Genomic DNA, 21,875 nt, shown 5'->3' on the forward strand with positions numbered 1-21,875 from the left:
TAATATTATTATTATTATATTTATATAATATATTATATATTATATACTATAATATATAATATATTATAATTATATAATTACATTATAATATTATTATAATATTATATATATTATAATATTATTTATAATATTTTATATTATAATATGTTATATATAATATAATATTTTATATATAATATATTATATTATATATAATAATATATATTAATATTACCAAGGGTTGGCGGCATCGCCAACCCTTGGCGACCCCAAGCCAACCCTTGGTAATTATATATTACATATATAATATATATAATTATATATTATAAATATATTATATAATATATTAATTAAAATATTATAATTATATATTAAAATATATTATATTATATTATTATAATATTATATATATTATATATTTTAATATATAATAATAATGCCAGGGTTGGCAGAAACGCCAACCCAGGCTTTATATATATATATATGTTATAATATTATATATTATGTAATATAATATTCAATTATTTAATTATATAATTATAATTATATTATATATTAATATATAATATATTATAATATTTAATTATAATATATAATATATTATACATAGTAAAATATATATAATATAATATAATATAATATATTATTTATTTTATATTTTTAATTAGAATATTATAATTATATTATATAATTATATAATATATTAACGGAAAAAAAAAAAGCAAACTGAAAATTTTGAGAATTATTAACGGTTGGCGTTAACGCCAAGGGTTGGCGTATGCCAACCTTTCCCACACCACTTGGTTTGCTTTATAAAGGGTGGGCCCACCATACGTTAATGCTACAAGCTAATTTTCCTTATCGCCAACCCATTGCTTCAGACTCCCTTTACATATATTATATAAAATATAAATTATAATATAATATATATAATATTATATTGTTGTCAGGGTTAGCGATTCCGCCAACCCTTGACTTATATATATATAATTATTTAATTATATATATATATAATTATATTATATATTAATATATAATATATTATATTTAATATATAATAGATTATATTTAATATATTATAATATATAATTATAATTATATAATATATTATATTATTTATATTATATTTTTAATTAGAATATTATAATTATATTATATAATTATATATTATTTATATTATAATATTAATAATATAATTTCCATAATAAAATAATTGAATATTATATTGCATAATATATAATATTATAACATATATATATATAAAGCCTGGGTTGGCGTTTCCGCTAACCCTGACATTATTATTATATATTAAAATATATAATATATATAATATATAATTATTAATATGCTAAGGGTCGGCGTTACCCAGCAACTTTCACGCCAATCTTTTTTTTTTTCACTTAAATGCCCAATTTTTTTTTAGTCAAATCCTTAAATACCAATTTTTTATCTTTTTCCAGTTAAATACTGCTAAATGATCATCTTAGATGGTCATTTCTTTGATGGTCATTTTTTATCTTTGTAGGTTGCTTTTTTTTTTTCCCTTTTTTTTTTAAATTCTTTAGTGTGAAAAATTCTTAATTTGAAAAATTCGGTTTTTTCCTTCCTGTTTTTGTTTTTGAAGATAAGGGAGAAGAGAGAGTGATTTCTTTATCACTTTGGAAGAAAAGGAAGAAGAGAGAAAAATGTTGCAGAGAAGAAGAGAGAGAATTTGTGCATGAAAGATTGAAGAGGGGTATTTTGGGAAAGGTGAGTATTGTTGTGGTATATTTGTGAAAGTTTTAGGATAGGTGATAATTTTGTATACACGGAATAAAATAGTGCTAAAATTTTCAATTTCCCAAATAAAATTACATCTTTTAAATGAAAATACCAAATTGTAGGGCTGGATTCGAGCCGAGCCAGCTCGAGCTCGAGCTCGGCTCGGCTCGGTTCGAGCCCGAAACGAGCCGGGCTCAGCTCGGCTCGATCGAGCTCGAGCCGAGCCCGAGCTGGCTCGGGTTGGCTCGGTATATTTTTTAAAAATTTCTTTATACAAAACGGTGTCGTTTTGATCCATATATATATACAAAACGGTGTCGTTTTGATATAAAAAACGAGCCGAGCCGAGCTGAAAACGAGCCGAACTCGAGCCGAGCCGAACTCGAGCCGGCCCTTAAAAAGCCGAGCCGAGCCCGAGCTGGCTCGGGTTGGCTCGGTATATTTTTTAAAAATTTCTTTATACAAAACGGTGTCGTTTTGATCCATATATATATACAAAACGGTGTCGTTTTGATATAAAAAACGAGCCGAGCCGAGCTGAAAACGAGCCGAACTCGAGCCGAGCCGAATTCGGCTCGAGTCGAGCTCGAGCCGAACTCGAGCCGGCCCTTAAAAAGCCGAGCCGAGCCCGAGCTGGCTGCGAGCCGAGCTCGGCTCGGCTCGAATCCAGCCCTACCAAATTGGATGCCTTCATTAGAAGGAAAAAGAAAAAGAAAACGTAACAACTGTCAAAATATATCATTTATTGCTCAATTGATTACACTTGAATAAACAGCTTCTGATTTAGACGGTGTTTAATCCTCATCTTTGATTATGGAGAGAAAGAGTTTTTTCAAAGAGAGAAAAATATCTCAAGAATGCGTCAACACATTTCCTGCAATTGTCTTGGAAGGGACTTGGAAGTGTTAGCAGAGATTGACTAATACATAGAGACAGTGGTGATGAGAGAGATGAAGACAGGATCAAGTTGGGGTTTTGGAAATTATCATGTTAATGGTTTCTTTATAAGTACCATTTTAATTTACTTACACTTCACCAAGCCCACACTTCACAAAGCAAAGTTCTGCTCTCATGGAGAAAAATCTATTTCTCTGCATTTTCTTAGCTTTTTTCCTTCATTTTTCAACACTTTCCTTCGTTCATGCACAAGTGACCGACATTTCCACAGACAAACAAGCTCTTCTGGCCCTGAAAGCTCGTATAAGCCATGATCGGAGCAATTTGTTGACCAGCAATTGGTCCACAAGTTCTTCTGTTTGTCACTGGATGGGCATAACTTGTGGTGCTCGTCACTCAAGAGTAACAGCTTTGAATATTTCTCACTTGGGTCTCATAGCCACCCTTCCTCCTCAACTAGGAAATCTATCTTTCCTTGCAAGGCTAGACATCAACAACAACAGCTTTTATGGCGCTCTCCCTGAGGAATACGCACAGTTACGTCGACTGAAATACCTTGTTTTGAGTCGTAATAGCTTATCGGGTGAACTCCCTGCAAGTATTTTTGATAATCTTCCCAATTTGCAGTTGCGTTATTTGCGTTCTAACATATTCGAGGGAAAAATACCATCGACCATAGCTAAATGCAGAAGCTTGCGAAACTTATCCTTGTCATTCAATAATTTCACAGGAGCCATTCCGAAGGAAATTGGAAACTTGACTCAACTTAGAGCGATCTCTCTTGGATACAACAAACTACAAGGTATGCTACAAATATCCTTTTTATATTCCTTGTCATTCAATAATATATTGCTTATTTATAGTGATTTTGTAGGAGAAATTCCAAAAGAGCTTGGCAATCTTGCGAAGCTGGAGGTATTATCACTGCCATATAATTACTTAACAGGTAAATAATAAACCTCTCTCAAATTAACGTGTTAAAGTGAATTAATTTCATTTTGTTATAATAATCCATTTCACTAATTTGAGCTATCATATTTTTAGGTGAGATACTGTATGAAATTGGCAATCTTCATAGTCTTGAGCAGTTGGATCTTGCACAAAACCACCTAGTTGGCCCTGTCCCAACTACTATATTCAACATTTCAACAATGCAAATGCTTCAATTGTGTGGCAATCAACTCTCCGGAATTATTCCATCAATTGCAGAGCTTCCAAACCTTAAGGGTCTTGTCTTGTGGGGAAATAATTTCAGTGGGCCATTTCCCAATTTCATCACCAATGCTTCCAAGCTCTCCATTATAGATATCTCATATAACTCATTCTCAGGCTTTATTCCTGGCACAATTGGTAATTTAAAAAATCTCAAAGCACTTCATTTACAATATAATTACTTCACATCTACTCCTGATCTAAGCTTTCTTTCCAATTTGACAAATTGCAAGACTTTAAGATATCTAATCTTAAGCGAGAATCCACTAAATGGCATGCTTCCAAGTTCCATAGGGAATCTTTCTATTTCTTTGGAATATTTTTACATTCATGGTTGCAACATTAGTGGCAAACTTCCCAAAGAAATTGGAGACTTGAAAAACTTGATAGTTTTACAATTACAAGATAATGAATTGATTGGACCAATTCCAGTTACTATGGATGGATTGCAGAATCTCCAAGGTTTGTATCTTCAAAATAATAAATTTGAAGGACTCATCCCTGAATTTTTTTGTCATTTAACTGAATTGGATGAGTTGAATTTGGGAGGAAACAAGTTCTATGGAGCCATACCTGCATGTATTGGCAATCTCATTGCACTGAGAAATTTGTTTTTATATTCAAATAGGTTAACTTCTATACCATCAACTATGTGGAACCTTAAGGATCTCTTGTACTTTGATTTATCATCAAATTTTTTGGACGAATCTCTTTCATTAGACATTGGAAATCTTAAGGTTGCCATAGCTATAAATCTTTCAAGGAATCTTTTTTCAGGAGATATTCCAATTGCTATTGGAAGCCTAGAAAATCTACAATTTCTCTCTTTAGAGTACAACAAATTACAAGGCTCCATTCCTGAAACATTTGGCAACTTGAAAAGCCTAGAATTCTTGGATTTGTCTGGAAATAACCTTTCTGGAGTGATTCCCAAGTCTTTGGAGGCACTCATATACCTCAAATATCTAAATTTATCTTTCAACCAACTAAGTGGTGAAATTCTTAGAGGAGGGTCCTTCAAAAATTTCTCAACTGAATCGTTTATCGGGAATCTCGGATTGTGTGGACCTCCTCAACTGCAAGTTCCACCATGCAAAAAAAGCACTCATCGAAAATCAAGGGCTAAAAGGGTTTTCTTGTTGATTTTTTTGCCAACATGCATTGCAATCTCATTAGTTGTCCTGATTCTTATGTCTTTGTTTATCTGGAAAAGGAGAACAAGGCCAACTACCAATGTTGATTTTTGTCCTGGAGGAACATAGAGAAAAATTTCTTACCAGGAACTTGTGAGAGCAACGGATGGATTCAGTGAGAACAACTTGCTTGGCAAAGGAAGTTACGGTTCAGTTTACAAAGGAAGATTAGATGACGGAATGGAGGTTGCAGCGAAAGTATTTCTCTTGGATTTTGAAGGAGCTCTTACAAGTTTTGAAACTGAATGTGAAGTGATAAGAGGTGTTCGTCATCGAAATCTTGTCAAAATCATCAACAGCTGTTCAAATGATGACTTTAAATCTTTGATACTTGAATACATGCCTAATGGGAGCTTGGAGAAATTGTTGTTCTATGAGAAGAATGTTTTGGACATTTCTCATAGACTGAATATAATGATCGATGTTGCTTCAGCTTTGGAATATCTCCACTTTGGCTATTCAATCCCAATCATTTATTGTGACGTAAAGCCAATCAATGTCCTACTAGACGGACATATGGTTGCATATTTGAGTGATTTTGGCATTGCAAAGCTCTTAGGTGAAGAAAACTCCATGACACAAACAAAGACCCTTGCCACCATTGGTTATATGGCACCAGGTAATCGTTTCATTTTTTTTTTTCTAAGATGACAACATATGGAGATACAAAACTATCAACTTGTTTTATTGAAACAATCGAATTTTGTTTGTTTTTTATTTGAGAGACTTAACTTTCAAATTTTTATATTGAAAGATCCAAACTTTTAAATTTTCCTATATAAAAAACTAAACTTCAATATTTTCTATTAAATGTATTAAACAAACACAATTAAATTTATTTTGTTTTGTTTTATTTTGAAAACAACGTCCTCAGTTTGGTATTTTTAATAAGAAATAGTAAAAGTTTAGTCATTTTGATAAAAAAATTTGAAAATTTGGTTTGTTAACAGAAAAAATTGAAAGTTTAATTATATTAATTAAAAAAAATACAAACTTTAGATCCTTCAATAAAAATAGATGATAGTTTGATACCTTCATTTGTTGTAATTTTTTTTGTTAAAACTTCGATTTGTTACTATTTATGTGTAGAAATGAAAGTGCACATACATGATTATTGTGATTAGAATACGGGAGAGAAGGAAAGGTATCTAGACAAGGAGATGTGTACAGCTATGGTGTCATGCTAATGGAAACATTTACCAAGAAGAAGCCAACAAATGAAATGTTTACAGAAGAAATGAGCTTAAGGAGGTGGGTTAGTGAATCATTATGCAGCACAGTGATGCAAGTCGTGGACACAGATTTGCTTAGAAGGGATGATGAACATTTCTCAAGCAAGGAAGAATGTGTGTCGTCTGTCTTAAGCTTGGCTTTGGAGTGTACAAGAGAATCACCTCTGAACAGGATTACCATGAAAGAAGTAGTGACAAGACTCATCAAAATCAAAGCCCAACTTGCATAAATCAAAACAAGAAAAGGCAAATGGGTTTTGAATTTAGGCTAACTTCCTTCTATTTTCAATAAGAATAAAGTTGTAATCTAGGTTATCGGTCACATACCTTTAATCTTTTCTTTTGTCTATGATATGTTATTTAACTATGAATAATTACTTTTGATTCGTAGATAGAAATGGAAGAACTGGCTAGCCAACGTCCTTTCAATGAGACAGCCTGAGTTTGGCAACCTTCTACCTCTGCCATGAGTTTGATGGCAAGTATATGCATGTTATAAGGTCAACTTTGATTAAAAACAAGTTCTTGCAATGAATTTTTTAATTTGATAGATCTTAGTAATGATAAAGTATAGGGGTTTTGAAATTTTCCTATTTTCACTAGAGATGAATTATAGTGTCTATTATTATTATTATTTGGATACTTAATATATATATACATTTAACAAAAACCAGCCAGGGGCAAACAACCTAAGTTCATCCACAAGATGGAGGATAGCAAAATCAGTTGCAACCCATACTACAAGGAGCCCATCAAACCAATTTAGAGAAACAACATAAAGATCAACACAATCACGATCAAACAACACTTCAAACCCACACTACAGGGAGCCCACTGGATCCACACAGTTCACTTACACAACAATCCTCTATGCCTAGGAAGCCACAGAAACACCAGCTCCTTCACACACCAGGCAGCCAAGAAATCCACCAGAACTGCCCACCAGAAACCAAAAAGAGCAGCTTGCAAAAATAGAAGAAGGCACAAGTAGAAGGACAGATGCAGCAGCCGAAACAAACAGAACCAGGGAGGCACCTCCCACCAAAAGATAGAAACAGCAACAACAGAGAGCAGAAACGACGGGACCAACAAGAACAGAAGCAGCACTCAGGAACCACCAACAGGGGCGGCAGCAGTACAAATAAGGAGATTAGCAGATGCAGACTGTATTTTCCGGGGATGGGAGCTCCAGCAAGAACAGAGCAGCAAACATCAGGATGGCACAGCAACGGGTATGGAGGACACCAACTCAGACAGCGAAGCTGAACTAGGCACAGGACAGCAAACCACCAGGTGGAACCACAACCAAGAACCATCCACGCAAAACACTGCTGGAACGCTCCAGGACAGACAAGAAAGACTCTGGGAGAGAAAGGATAGGAAGGTGCCAGCAAAACTGGCAGCTAAGAACACAAATTCGGCAGTAGTAAGGCAGACAAAGGCCAACATATCCAATGAACCCCAATGCAGGAGAAAACCAACAGGGGAGAGGGATGCAGGGATCAGGGACTCCAGAGGAGAAAGGCAAAAGAACAGGAGAGGATTCCAGCACTAAGCAGCTGCAGAGAGCCAACCCGAGCCAAAATAGACCAGTAGCATAACGGCGCCTCCACAGGACCTAAGAACACATTGGAAGAAGCTAGGCCGATGCAAAGGAGAACCACAGAAAGCCAGAGACCACCAGGGAGTTCAGAGAAAAGGCTGAAAACACACCATGAGGTGGAAACAGGCCAAAAACAGAGAACGCAGGATGAAGAACCCATAAAAAGTCCAGCAGCAGAAGAGATGAGGCGGTGAAGAGGGACATTCATTCAAAAAGACCAGAGCAACCCGCACGAAACCACCCAAGTTGGAACCAGCTAAAGGAAAGGAGAAGCGCCTGAAAAAAAATACCCAGTTAGCAAAAAGGCTGCCACCTCCAAAGAGCTGAAGCCTCAACACTTGAAGATGCAGTTCGACAGGCCCCAATTCCAAGCACTGGCTTTATTGGCATTCGGCGGTGGGAAGTTTGAGAGGTCAGCCCCTCTATCTCTAACTAGCCTCCTGATCCTTTCCACAAATCTCATCCGGGGAGTAGGGCCTTGTCCACTAACTATGCAACATGACATGTGTTCATGCGCTTTATTGATGAAGTAGTTGTCAATTCAACCAATAAAAGTTTTTGGTAAAAGAACTTTTAAAATTATAATAAATTTTGAAATATGGTTTTTAAAGACTAGAAGGATAGCTTTGAAATTAGGATTATTTGTAGAGCTAATTTACATTATAAAACGGCAGATATTGAAGGGATTAAATTTTTTTTTTCCAATTAAATAAACCAAACTCCCATATTTTTCTATTAGAGGAACCAAATTTTTGGATTTTCTTATGGAGGGGATCAAGCTTGCAATATTTTTTGTTGAAATTACTAATAAACACAATTATAATCATTTGTTTTGTTTTGTTTTGGAAGTAAGATGATTACTTTAATACCTTTAATAAGAATCATGAAAATTGAGTTCCTTCAATAGAAAAAAAAAATGAAAATTTAGTTAACTTAATAAGAAATTGTAAAAGTTCAATGTTTAAAAAAAAAAATGTTTCACATAGAAAAAGGCAATTATTCGATAACTACAGATGTTGTTATCCTTATACAAAATTCTATATCCCAAGGGATAACCTAAAATTTATATGGTATATCAAGTAGAGAACATTTCAAGAAGGAAAATTTTTTTGGAACTTGCTTGTATGGAAGTGACTGTTGCTATTTATATCTATGTATAGAGTCAAGGTTCTGTTGTTATTTATATGTACAAAACAAAGAAGAAGAACTTCGATTATATAATATCCGATTAGAAGTATGATGACCCCATTTGTGTGTTGAAAGAATTGGGATGTGACATATTGATTGGAATTGTCGGACTCATGAGCACCTACTAAGAACAAGATTTGTGCACTCTAGTAGCGATAGTTGTCTTTTGACAATTTCGATTTTATCGCCTATAGACTTGAGACTAGAAAACTCCCACTTGAGACAAGTGTTGAGATACAAAGGTCCAAATGTTGCATTTTTCTCCAACGTACTTTGATAGTTCATTTGTGTATAAACAACATCCATTTTTAGACGTAGGTCAAAGGCTTTGATACCATAAAAGGTAAATATCAAAGGAGAAAATAGCCTATGAACTATTACAGAAGTTGAATAATTCAAAGTTGTTTCCAAGGTAGTTGTTAGCATGTTCTTAGTTGGTCTTACTTTTTTTTTTTTTGGAGATTCTTTAGTTATTAATAATGGGTTAGTCTGATAGTAAGTGGTCAAATTCTTTTTGCAGTTAATGTCACTATTTGTTTTGTAGAAAAATAAAAATCAGTCTTTATTTTTCACCAAGTTTGAGTGAAATGTTTCTTATATTTTGAAGATGGTGTATTAGAGTTAGGTTAAAAAGAAAAAATAAGTGCTTTGTGAGTGGTTCTTATAGAAAGTTGAGAGTCCAACAAATAAAAACATGAGAGAGAAATGTGTTGAGATTGGTCACTAAGAAAGACCATGGCATCCAACATTAATGCCTATAATATGCTATCGGTGGTTGGATTTGGGTATGGACAGATATGACAGTGGTAACAGCAAAAACTCACTATCAAGACCTCTGAAGAGGTGGGTTTGATACTCAATGTTAGAAATTGGTTCATCAATTGCCTGAAGTTGATCACTAACTAAAATTGCTTATTGTATAAACTTTGTAACTGATTGATTGCCCTTTAGAATGGCTTGAAGTTGTATTCAAAGAGATGCAGCTCGAGCGGTAGATTGAGTAGCATATGACGTAGCAAGGTAAGACTAAACAAATACAAAGATAGTGTGGTTTGATAGTTGGGTTATAATGGATTTGAAAGAAGTTGCAAGTAACCAACCAAGTGCGGTCTAATCACGTGTGACTCAAGTTGTGTAGGCGGGATTAGAGATGGGAAAGGTTGACAATGGATTGATGTTAGATGGGAGGGGCAAAAGTTGTGTTGGTGGAGGCTCAAGGCCATCCACAATAGACATAAGGCGTTAGACTTCAAGAAAAAAAATAAGAAGTGTTTTCCATACGAACCATCAAAATTTTTTTGACAACAGGAAAGGAGATGACAAGGTAAAGCAAAGGAGTAGTTAACTATACGTCTAGTTATGTAGAGGGAGAGTCGATATTTATTGGGTGGAGGAAATTGAAGTGGTCATTTGAAGTGAGTTCTGAGTTGGTTAGGAAGGGCCTTGAGTAGAGTAGAATATGATTAATAAAAGAAAACAAGGGCTACAACTAAGAAGTAGAATAAAGAAGGGAAGAATAACCAAATAAACCATATGTATTTCTCTATGACTTCTTGTGTATTGTTTACAAATGATTTTTCAGATATTTATAAACGCTTTGTAGATAAAATTTAATCCAATATCAGAATTTAAACTCAAATAAATCTAATATTAAAATTTAAACTTTAAGTTAAATCTCAATTCTAAATTTTCCTTTGATAACAATTATGTTTTTTTATTTTATTCATCTCATTTTAAAGCTATTTTTTTACGCACTAGACAATTTCTTTTTTAATATCCACTTGATTGAGGTCTCTACCGTGTCTTATCATTCGACCTCTCATCGTCAATGTTTGCTTTTACTGCTTTTAGTGTCCTCCCTTTTTCTCTATGGCATCACTGTTTAGGACATGCCTTATTTGACAAATTACTCGGGCTTCTTCAATCCGCTTGTATGAGCTTTATGACTCAAAATTGTCTCGATGAATTTGAATCAAACTCTAATTAAACTATTTTTTATTTAAACTAAATTTGAGTTAAAAAGTATTCAAATTCGACTCAATTTGATTCGATTTATATCCACTCCTACTGAATATGACATAAAAAATAACATTCAAATATAAATTATTTAAATAAAAAATCAAATAACAATCACCGTCTCAATCTTCATTCTAATCATCATCCACAAAACACGCCCTTATGCCATTATGTTAACAGCAGACCGCTCGTTCTCCCTGGCCAGTGAAGAGGCGACACTCCTCTATATCTCAGTTCACTTCTCTTCTAAAAAAAATTTCCCCATTTTTTCCTTGCCAGACAGAAAACCTCATATCTTCGTCACTGTTGGTTGCCTTTGTGGCTTCAATCACCGTCTCAATCTTCATTCTAACGTCATTTAACTGTTGCGTAGTGGAAACGTTGTCTCAATCGTCATTTAACTCGCCGGTAAGTAGCTGTGTTGGTGCTTTATAGCAGTTTTTTCTCTTTCTTCCCGATTTGTGTTTTTTTTTTTTTGAACGAATTGTTTTATGCTTTTTGTTAGGTTTACTTTTGGCTTGATGTAGAAGTTTTCGATTTTTAGGGTATTAAAAATGAGTGTTTTGTTTGGATTGGGCATTCACTATTTTTACGCCCAGAATATAAAATTATCTACGACCTCTTTGATTTGTGAATACTAATGTTGCTTCCTCTCTAGCAATGACAGATGCATATATGCTCAGATGTATTAGACTTCACTTATAAGTGTCTTTGTCTTGCATTCATTTGTGAAAGCGTTGAGAATAGGGGTGGCTTTGTCTCAAACATGCCAGGTTGTGAACTGTAACCATCTTTTACCCAGTTCATTGTTTTAATCTATTCATCTTAATTTCTAGGAGAAATTATTGAAAAGTTCATTAAAATAAACTATACTCATGGTTTAATGTATACAGAACTGATGTTCTCAACAAATAGAATTGTTTGGTCATTTATTGTTAATCGGCTGCATATATTATTGACTCAGTTTCCAGTTTATGTAACTTTTTATATCGGTCAAATCTATCTGGATGGAGAATAATTTCAAATTTTTAATATTCCCGCTTCCGTTTTCCTAAAAGTCTCTCTTACATTCAATGAGTTATTTGCTTGGCATTCTGATTGGATTAGTTGATAGGAGATTTGTGGCAATCCATTCACTTGATAAATACTTCAACATTAACTTCCAAAGAAGAAAAAGTAATATATTTGTTGTGTTTCACAGCATGGTTGGGGTGAAATTTTTGCGCTCTTTGATTAATATTTTGGGTTCTGAAGTGGTAATTTCGCTGTCTTATGATATAGCTTTATTGTCTTGCAAATTCTTACATTAAGCATTATTTTGCTGTTGTTTTTCCTTCAATTTCCGACTCTTTCCTGGTTATGCTGGTGTAAATTTTGAGTTTAAGAACTAAAATCCCTAAAAGTCAAGGGAGTTGCTACTTTATGAATTTTAGTAGAAGAGCCTAAGAAAGAATCTGGCTTGTTTAAATTATAAGGACAACTCTGCATAGTGTGGAAATTTAAATGAATTTAAGTAAAAATGAACATATGATCCTCGTTGTCAGAAAGTTTAGAACACATTACTGTACTTCAAAGTTTTGTGATGGAAAGCTATCAATGCATCTGCTATCAGCATAAGGGCTCATGGAAGACATCCAACCTCTTGTATGAGGTTGAAATTTCTGGCAATAATATGCGGTTTTAATAAGCATAATATTAGCTTATCACAAATATATTTATGTGTTCCATCCTGAACTTATAGTTACTCTAACAATAAATTTGTTTATACATAGAACAGTTTTTCTTGTCCCTTACAACTCATGTGACTTTTATTCAACTAATCTGTAGTTCTGAATATTTTTTATTAAAACCAAAGAGTTCTTTTCATCTGTAATCTGTGGTGTTCAATTTCCAGGCTTTCTTTTCATAAGCTAACATCACTTTCTGCCTTGGAATTTTTAAGTGTATATTTTCCGTGTTGTAATTGCTAGTTATTTTGGTTTGTTGATGAAAATATGAATAAGTTTTGTTCAATTGATGACCCATACTTTTTTTTTAAAATAATTTTTAATGGTTGTGGGGGCTTATTTATTTTATTTCCTTTGCTTTTTCACCGTCTTTTCTATTTAGATAGTGTATTTCTGTTTTTGCAATTACAAATTATCAGATGGCACTATAAGTCTTTCCCCTTTTTGGATATTTTTGTTTGGTATAGCTTCAAGGTCCAGCTAGTGCATTAATAAAGCTGTGGAACGTCTCGGAGACACCTATCATTGAGCAAAGAAAATTTGACCATGTTACTAGTTTGGCTTCTTCCTCGGTTGACGAAGTTGTGAGACAAGGATGCCTTGCTCTAGATGTTGTTGAGCAAATAATCTGAAAGCCAGGAAGATGAAAGAGTTGGTATTCAAGAGGCAAAATGAGCTTGAAGAAATCTACTGAGGGGTTCATATGGATGTAGAAAGTGATGCAGCATGACAGATTATTCTCATCAACTTGATAGGTTCAGGTCTTAATCCTATTTTGGAGTTGATTAAATCTAACCTGAATTAATTGAAGTATCTATTTTTTGTTATGCACTTATTATAGAGCTTTCACTCTTTTCTGTTCTGGATGAAATCAAATTGCATTTGACTGCTATTTAGACTGTCTATGGTATTTATATAGGGATATATTTTACTAAAAAGGGTCGTTTGGTTGTAGTATTTTAAAGATTACTTTGGTAATTTATTTTTTATTACTTACATTTCTTTGTTTAATTTGTTAGTAATAAAATATTATAGTAATTTTTTATTATTAATGCTGACATAACAGGTAATATAGATGGTAATCTGATTATTATATTTACCTTAGGTATTAAAATATTTTCAAGATAATTTTAATTTTATTATAATTATATTTTAATTTATTAATTTTTTAAGATAAAAATAAATTTATTTTTAATTAATTTAATAAATAATATAAAAAATATTAAAAAATAATTATATTCAAAGATGTTTAAGTAAAATAATTTATTAGTATTCTTTTATTATCGTTAACTAAATACATTAACTATTTATACTATCAATTTTATTAAATTTTATCAAACATAATAATTATTTATATTCAATAATTTTTTTAATAATATATTTTTAAGATAATCCCTCGATTTATGATTGATTTACCCATTCAAAGAAATTTACGCGAAGGACTGTCGTTAACAGAATATATCATTTCTTGCTACGGAGCCCGCAAAGGAGTTGTGGATACCGCTGTACGAACATCAGATGCTGGATATTTTTCCGTCTTTCCACAAAAGGCACACTCCCGAATCTAATGTGTTGACTCAACGTTCTCTCTCCGCCCCAGGAAGGGCCAACTGACTCTTTCCCACCCAAGGTTTCTACACGCTAAATTTATAACAATTTCTACACGCTAAATTTCAAACATTCAAAATCCCACCACCCATCATCCATTTATGTTAAAGACTTCTGTTTGATTTTTCTAAAATGACTATTTTACCCTTTTTCTTTTAGGATTTTAATATTTTATAATCTTAATGTTTTCCAATATTTTTAAAACTTGCCTAAGAAACTCATTTCCTCTCTCCCTATCCCCATCTCTAACTTTAACATCACCACCGAAACAAAAACATAAACAAATGCCACCCTCTTTTTATTTACTCCCAGATCTTCCTTTCATGATTTCTTAGTGATCCAACTCAAAATGTTTCTTATTTTTTCTGTTGTTATGGCAAATCTTCAAAGATTCAAACTTTTGGTCACCCACTGTGTTCATGGCTCAATTCATAGCTTGAATCTATGATTCAAATTCGTGGCTCAGTTCGGTTGGAATTTATAACTCGAATAAATGATTTTGTCTATTATTAGGGTAAAATAATATCGTTTTATCAAGGAGTCATAAATTTAAGCCATCAATTCAAAATAGAGTCATAAATTTGAAACATTAATTCAAGTTATAAATTTGAACTAAATTGAGTTAAATTATTTTTTGTTTGAGTCTAAATCAAGCCACTTTTAATTTGATTTGACAAACTCAAATCTAACTATTTTTTATTAGAGTTAAACTTAAGCTAAGAGATATTTAGGTTTAGTTTGATTCATATCTACTTATCCTTTTGTTACTCAAGCTAGAGGCTACTTGATCCATTTCTTTAGGTCATGGATGGCTCCTTTTTTGGTTTCTCCCCAGGTTTCCGATTTTTTTTTTTTTAAAGAGGAATTGTATGGATGGAAGAGAGCCACGTTTATTTTAATATTTCTTTCTCTCTTCTTCCACTTCCGATTTTTTTTTTTTTTAAAGAGGAATTGTATTTAACATTTAATACAAATATTAATTGCTAATATCTTTATTTTTTTGGTAAGACAATTGCTAATATCTTCTTATACTTTTATTTAATTCTTCCCAACTATGTCCAACAGTTTTCAAAATTAGAATCCAACAACCGAATTTAAGTAAAATTTAAAAAGTAAAGGATACAAAGGTGACAATAAGTAAATCAACAGAAAAAGCAAAACCCAATAAACAAAATAAGAAAAAGAAAAACTATAAGTAACTAGATGTGGAACAGAGGTGCTCCAAAACATACAGCTCGAGTTTGGGTATAAGATCAGAGATAAGACAGCTCATTTCGAGTTCGTTGAGCTAAATTGATAATCGAATTCAACCTAAATCGAATTGAATCCAACCCGAATAATTCATATACGTTATAATTTATTAGATATCAAAACAACTCAATCATGTTGATCTGTTTGATTAGAAACATTACTGATGAAAACATATATGGGTTAGTCTCATCAAAAATGTTGTCCAAATGTTGTTGGGATACCATTTCATTAGTTTGTATCATCAAATTTCCAGTTCAATAGATTCTAGCAAGGTTGTCACATGTAACATTCATGTCCTTTACAATCCCAAAAGAGGGAAAATTAAGTTTGCCAGCCTCCAGGTATGATCTGAACTAACATCTACACCCATATCAGTTAAACTGGCTAGGTGCATTTGCCTTAATTATTATGTCACGAGTAAACCTTCAGTTAGCTTTGTAACTCGTGTCTTTATAGAGGCTCTGAGTTCGAAGCCCTTACTACAACATTTCCGATTTTGTGACAGAGTCCATTATACAATTTTATTTCAGAGCAGAAGGTAAAACCTTTTCTTTATTGTATATTCTTTGTTTTCAATGATTATGACAGTAGGAATTCAAATCATGCATTGTTTGCTTCTGTTAGATTTGTCTGCAAAGTTTATAGATAAGGTGTCAGGACAAGCTTCTGCTAAAATTATTTCATGGAGGCCATAGAGTCCGTGTCCCAGGTGTGGTTTGTAAAAGTGAGATTAGCTTTGTGTCTGTTGTGTGTTTCAGTTGAAGCTAATAAGCTTCCAAAATATGTACCCAATAACTAATCCTAATTAGAATCAGAATCAGACTATGAAACCAACCCACAGAGCTAACACAAAAAACTTTTCCATCTGAATCATCCGCTGAAGCCTGAATTTTGGAAAGGCCAAAGGACTATTTCCCACCCAAGGTATGCTGCAATATCAAGTTTCCACCATTTATCTTTGCTAATACCAAATACCCACCCATGAACAGTTAAAATTAGCGATAGTAAAGGTAAAATCGTTATTTTTTTTATAATATTAAAAATAAACTAAAATATAATCTCTTTTTGCCCCCCCAAACTTTAAAAACTAAAAGTTTCCCCCAACCTAAAGTTTAAAAAATGGTAGTTTCAACCTAGGGTTTCGTTTTGAAATCTTTGGTGTCATCTCCGGCTCCATTGCCGGTAGCTTCTCCCTCCCGAAGCATCCTCTCCTTTCGACAGTCTCTTTCCTCTCATTTGGACGTCTGATTGGCGTCGAAAGAGTGGTGAAAGACGAAGAGTTTCATCGAGGAAGACAAAGCTCTTTCTCCTCCCAGACGAAAACGAAGTTGTTGTCTTCGTTTGGGAAGATGATTGTCTTCCCAGAAGAAGACCTCTGGGAAAACGAAGCTCTTCGTCTTCCACCGCTCTTCTGACACCGATCGGACATCCAAATGGGAGGAAAAAGACCGCTAAAGGAAGAGGATACTTCGGGAGGGAGAGGCCACGGGCAATGGAGTCGAAGATGATGTCAGAGATTTCAAAACGAAACCCTAGGATGAAACTGCCATTTTTTAAACTTTAGACTAGGGGAAACTTTTAGTTTTTAAAGTTTAAGTGGGCAAAAAGAGATAAAATTTCAAGGGGTTAGGGTTCCGTTAATTTTAACTATTTATGAGTGGGTATTTTGTATTATCAAAGATAAAGGGTAGAAACTTGAGCTTGAAGCATACCTTAAGTGGGAAATAGTCCTTTGGCCTTTTGGAAAAAATAAATATTGAATGGTTTGTCATTGGCATTGGATCGATTATAGCAGGCAACTCTCAGTTGATCTTTCCTTAAACCAGCCCATCATAAAGTAATAATGTGTAGGTGGGTTCTTGAAGCACATTTTTTGACATTATTTGTATCTATGCCTGCATGATTGGATTTGCTATCTTGAATTCTTTTTGTTTATTTTAATGCATCATCTTTGTGACTATTTTCTTGCTCAGTCAGCATATTATAGCGACATCTGTGTCGGTTCAATTGCATGTCAGCTGGAGAAGAAGGAAGGTGGGAACATTTGGGTTGACACCATGACATTGGGTGTTTTGGCACCATACCGTGGGCCAGATAAAGAAAGGCACATTAATGAGAATTGGATTGATTGGTGTTATAATTTCTGTCCCTTTGTTTCTCCGTTAATATCGCTGCCTTTCTCATGAATTTGTTCTACACAAAGGCGTTTAATTTTAATAATATTTTATTATCAAAATTGATAAATTATTTTAAATATTATTATATATAAATTATTATTATTATTTTGACAAAATTTTATAAATTCGATAAATATAAATAATTATTGTATTTAGTTAAAGATAATAAAAAATACTAATATATTATTTTATTTAAATACTCTTAGGTATAATTATTCTAAAATATTTTTTAATGTTATTTATTATATTAATTGAAAATAAGATTATTTGTATCATAAAAAAATTAATAAATAAGGATATAAGTATAATAAAATTAAAATTATCTTAGTAATATTTTAATACTTAAAGTTGAGTGGTAATCAGATTATCTTTTATATTACCTGTCACACCACTATTGGTAATAAAATATTACTAAAAATTTTTGTTATTTATAAATCAAATAAAATAATATAAATAATAAAAAATAGATTATCAAAATAATTTTTAATACCCCATAATAGTTAACGTATTTTTCTCATTTTAATAACATTCTTCCTGTCTCTTATTCTAGAACAATCTAATGTTTTCACTCTTTCATTTTCCTTTCAAATTAGGGTTTAATCTGGTTAATTTTTTTCTTTTTGCTCAAAATCTTGTGTAAGTACTTTTTCTTTGTCTCATTCTTACATGCATTATCTTTCTTTTTTTTTCAGTGTTGTTCTCTTACAAGTATCAGCCTATTTAGACTAAAAAATAAAAAAAATTCAACTCATACAAAATTATTTTAGATTTTAAATTAAATCAAATTAAATTTAAAAAATAGTTTAAACTAATTAAAATTATTCACTTTTAAATATATATTATTTAATAAAATTAACTTAATTATAATTTTTTAAAACATAATATAAATACTAAAAAAACAAGTTATACGTCTAATTATTTATTAAAAAATTTTGTTTAATATAATTATACAACCAAACATAATAATTATTTATATCATTTATACCTATTAATTTTTGTTAAATATAATAATTATTTATTCTTAATAATCTTCAATATAATCTATCTTGTGGTAATATTTTATTTTTGGTAATTAAAGATTACCTAAATCAAACACACCCTTATTTAGAGTTGACAAAACCAAATAAATAATTTAATCTTGATATGTTATCTAACTTTTACATTTGAAAATTCTTTTTTTCTACTCAAATTATCCTTGCAATATTTTTTTATCAAAAAAAATTTATCCCAACTAAATCATCTTTTTAAAATTTAATTAATTATATTAAATAAATAAAATATAAAATTTAATAACAATTTTATAATCATTAAAATAGATAAATCAAAATTATTATTTTAACACACCAAAAAAAAAAAACTTAATCTTAAACTCTCCACCGATCTCTCATCTTTAGCATCGTCACCTTTCAGTTTCCAAATGTCAATTGGGAACGAATGTGCAATCTTTGGGATAACATCAAGGTAATTATTCTCAGTACGGCATGACTTTGATATCTAAATAGTCAAACATATGTGATTTAATTAAAATTTAAAAATAGCTTGACACAAATGAAATAAAAAAAAAAATCAAATGAACAATTTTTTCTAAGGGAAAAAGGACAATTTTCTACCCAAGTTTTAGTCTAAATTCGATAACAGATTAAAAACCTCAAATACCCATCCATGAACTAACTGTTATCCAAAATTTTAATTAAAAGTGAGGGTAAAATCATCATTTTATCTATAAATCCTAAAACCTAAAAAATTTATATCATTTCCCCATTTTAATTTAGAAAACTCACATTTACCCCTCATAATTAAACTTTAAAAAATTCACTTTCCCACTTTTTCAGGTTTCATCTTTGGTGGCTTAGGGAACTAGCCAACGATGAGGAAGAAGTGAAGGTTTTTTTTTGACAAAGAATGACCCTTCATAGTCCAAATCGGGAAGAAGAGATGAAGAATGACGTTTTGTTATCTTTCGTCAAGTCATTCAGATGCAACGACGAAGGATGACGCTTCGTTTTTGAAACCTGGGAAAAAAATGATATAAATTTCAAGGTTTTAGAATTTATAGTAAAATGATGATTTTATCTTTGCCTCTAACTGAAAATTTAGACGATAATTAATCCATGGGTGGGTATTTAAATTTTTTATCTATCGTAAGTATGATTTTGAAATTAGACTAAAATTTGGATGGGAAAGTCCTTTTCCCCTTTTTTTAATATTGACAAAAACACTCAAACGTCAAGGTAAGGCTTGAAGGTGAAGAAAGTCATCGTTTTACTTTGGCCAAAAGACTTTTCCCACCCAAAGTTAATAGAAATCTTAAACTCATACCCTCTAACTTTCAAAAATCCAAACATCCACCCATCACCCAAATTCTGTTAAAATTTTCTATCAATAATAAGGGTGAAAATGTCATTTAATAAATAATATTAAAAATAAAATTTATCTCATTTTTACCCCTTAGTTTTAAAAAATAACAATTTTTTCCAAAAACTTAAGTTTTAAAAAATTACCTATTCTCCATTAGGGTTTTCTTTTTATCTTCATCTCTATCGATAACCGAAATCCGTCGACATCTTCATCTCTCCAGTGAAGATCGACTCAGTCTCTTCCTCTCGACGCTCTCTTTGTCGTTCATTGGCATCTTCATTTTCATTCGATTCTCCACATATAAAAAAAAATCAAAGCTCGATTCAATCTATTACCCTTTCCATCATTTGACAATGGACCCTCTTCGTCACTTGTTTCATTCGGTAGCCAACTATGTACGAGGTCCTACTGAGAAGTCTTTCGTTTGTGGTTGAAGATGAACAAGATTCCCAAACTTTTGACTAATATTTGTCTTTGTCCTACAAGATTCGATTGATTTCATCGATCCTTTTGTCATTGGGAGTGACAATGCACACCGAAGAAAAGTGGCTAGTCTCAGAGAAGTTTGTCGAAGTGGATTTTATTGTTGAAAAATGAGATGGTTTTAAGTTAACTGTAGCGGAGAAAAATTACTACTTTTCAAATTTTGAGTAAAGGGAAATTGTTAAATTTTCAAACTGAGAAGGGAAAATGTGATAAACTTTAATTTTTTAAATTTTCTTATAAAGTTACAATTTTGTTCTTAATTTTATCAGAAAATTTTAATAAAATTTTATTCATAAGTAAGAGTTTATGTTTTTAAAAATTAGAAATTATATGAGTTTGACCTCACACCGAACATTGGGTGGGAACAAGACTTTTGGCCTTTTACTTTTATCCCTAATCCTCCTCGTAAATCATGTGGCGGACGGCCCTAACGTTGAAAAGAATGTTGACAAAATCAGACATTCATTTGAACCCACTTTAACAAGGCCTCGGAACTCATATTGGAACCAATGCAATGAAATAAAAAAGGCCCAATAAGGTAGCTTAACGTGTGGAATTTAGATAGAAGAAAATTAAATTTGTTGACTTTCATGAATGCCAGTGATTTTTACGATAAATATCATAAAAAAAAAATGTTATTTTTTTACTTAATATAATAAAAATAATACCAAATATTCTTATACATCTGATTTACCATAATTTTTAATGATTTTATTAAATACCATAAAAATAATCATTTTTTAAAGTGGGTTCTGTCGCTTTCTTTCACAATTATAATCTTATTTATAATCAACTCCATTCTATGCATCTCATGCACTAAGTCTATTATATGGTACTTGAATTATGTATTATATCATATATTTTTTTATGCAATTTTTAAAAGATAAAATAATAAAACAATAAAAAATTTTAATTGTTATATTATCATTTTGAAAATTTTCATAAATATTATTAAAAATTTATAATTTTTTATATATATTTCTACTATATTACATTTAAAAAAAAGATATGTCCATTCGTACTAATAATATGTATCGTATCATAAAATATAAACTGTATCATATAATACATTCATTATATTGTATTAGTTCATTATATTTTATGATACGTATCGTATATCGTAAGATAGTGACAATCATAGGGTATGTTGTAAAATTTGGTGCTCTATACTAAACATATACTCGGCC

General features: G+C 31.8%; 2 protein-coding genes across 2 annotated transcripts in view; both read left to right on the plus strand.

Moving 5' to 3' along the window:
- The window catches only part of LOC123227977 (LRR receptor-like serine/threonine-protein kinase EFR), a 62,854-nt gene extending 57,367 nt beyond the window's left edge, over window positions 1-5,487 (plus strand). The window contains exon 3 of the mRNA XM_044653150.1: window positions 3,682-5,487. Within this exon, the coding sequence (XP_044509085.1) occupies window positions 3,682-5,111 (1,430 nt within the window). The 3' untranslated portion in view covers window positions 5,112-5,487. The remainder of the gene's footprint in view (window positions 1-3,681) is intronic.
- A 38-nt stretch (window positions 5,488-5,525) lies between these two features.
- On the plus strand, window positions 5,526-6,519 carry LOC123227978 (probable LRR receptor-like serine/threonine-protein kinase At3g47570). The gene is made up of 2 exons (XM_044653152.1): window positions 5,526-5,661; window positions 6,167-6,519. The coding sequence occupies exons 1-2, from the start codon at window positions 5,559-5,561 to the stop codon at window positions 6,502-6,504; spliced, it is 441 nt and encodes a 146-aa protein (XP_044509087.1). The 5' UTR covers window positions 5,526-5,558; the 3' UTR covers window positions 6,505-6,519.
- Window positions 6,520-21,875: the final 15,356 nt, after the last annotated feature.

This window comes from Mangifera indica, chromosome 10 (assembly GCF_011075055.1).
Source record: "Mangifera indica cultivar Alphonso chromosome 10, CATAS_Mindica_2.1, whole genome shotgun sequence".
In the NCBI taxonomy this organism is placed as follows: domain Eukaryota; kingdom Viridiplantae; phylum Streptophyta; class Magnoliopsida; order Sapindales; family Anacardiaceae; genus Mangifera; species Mangifera indica.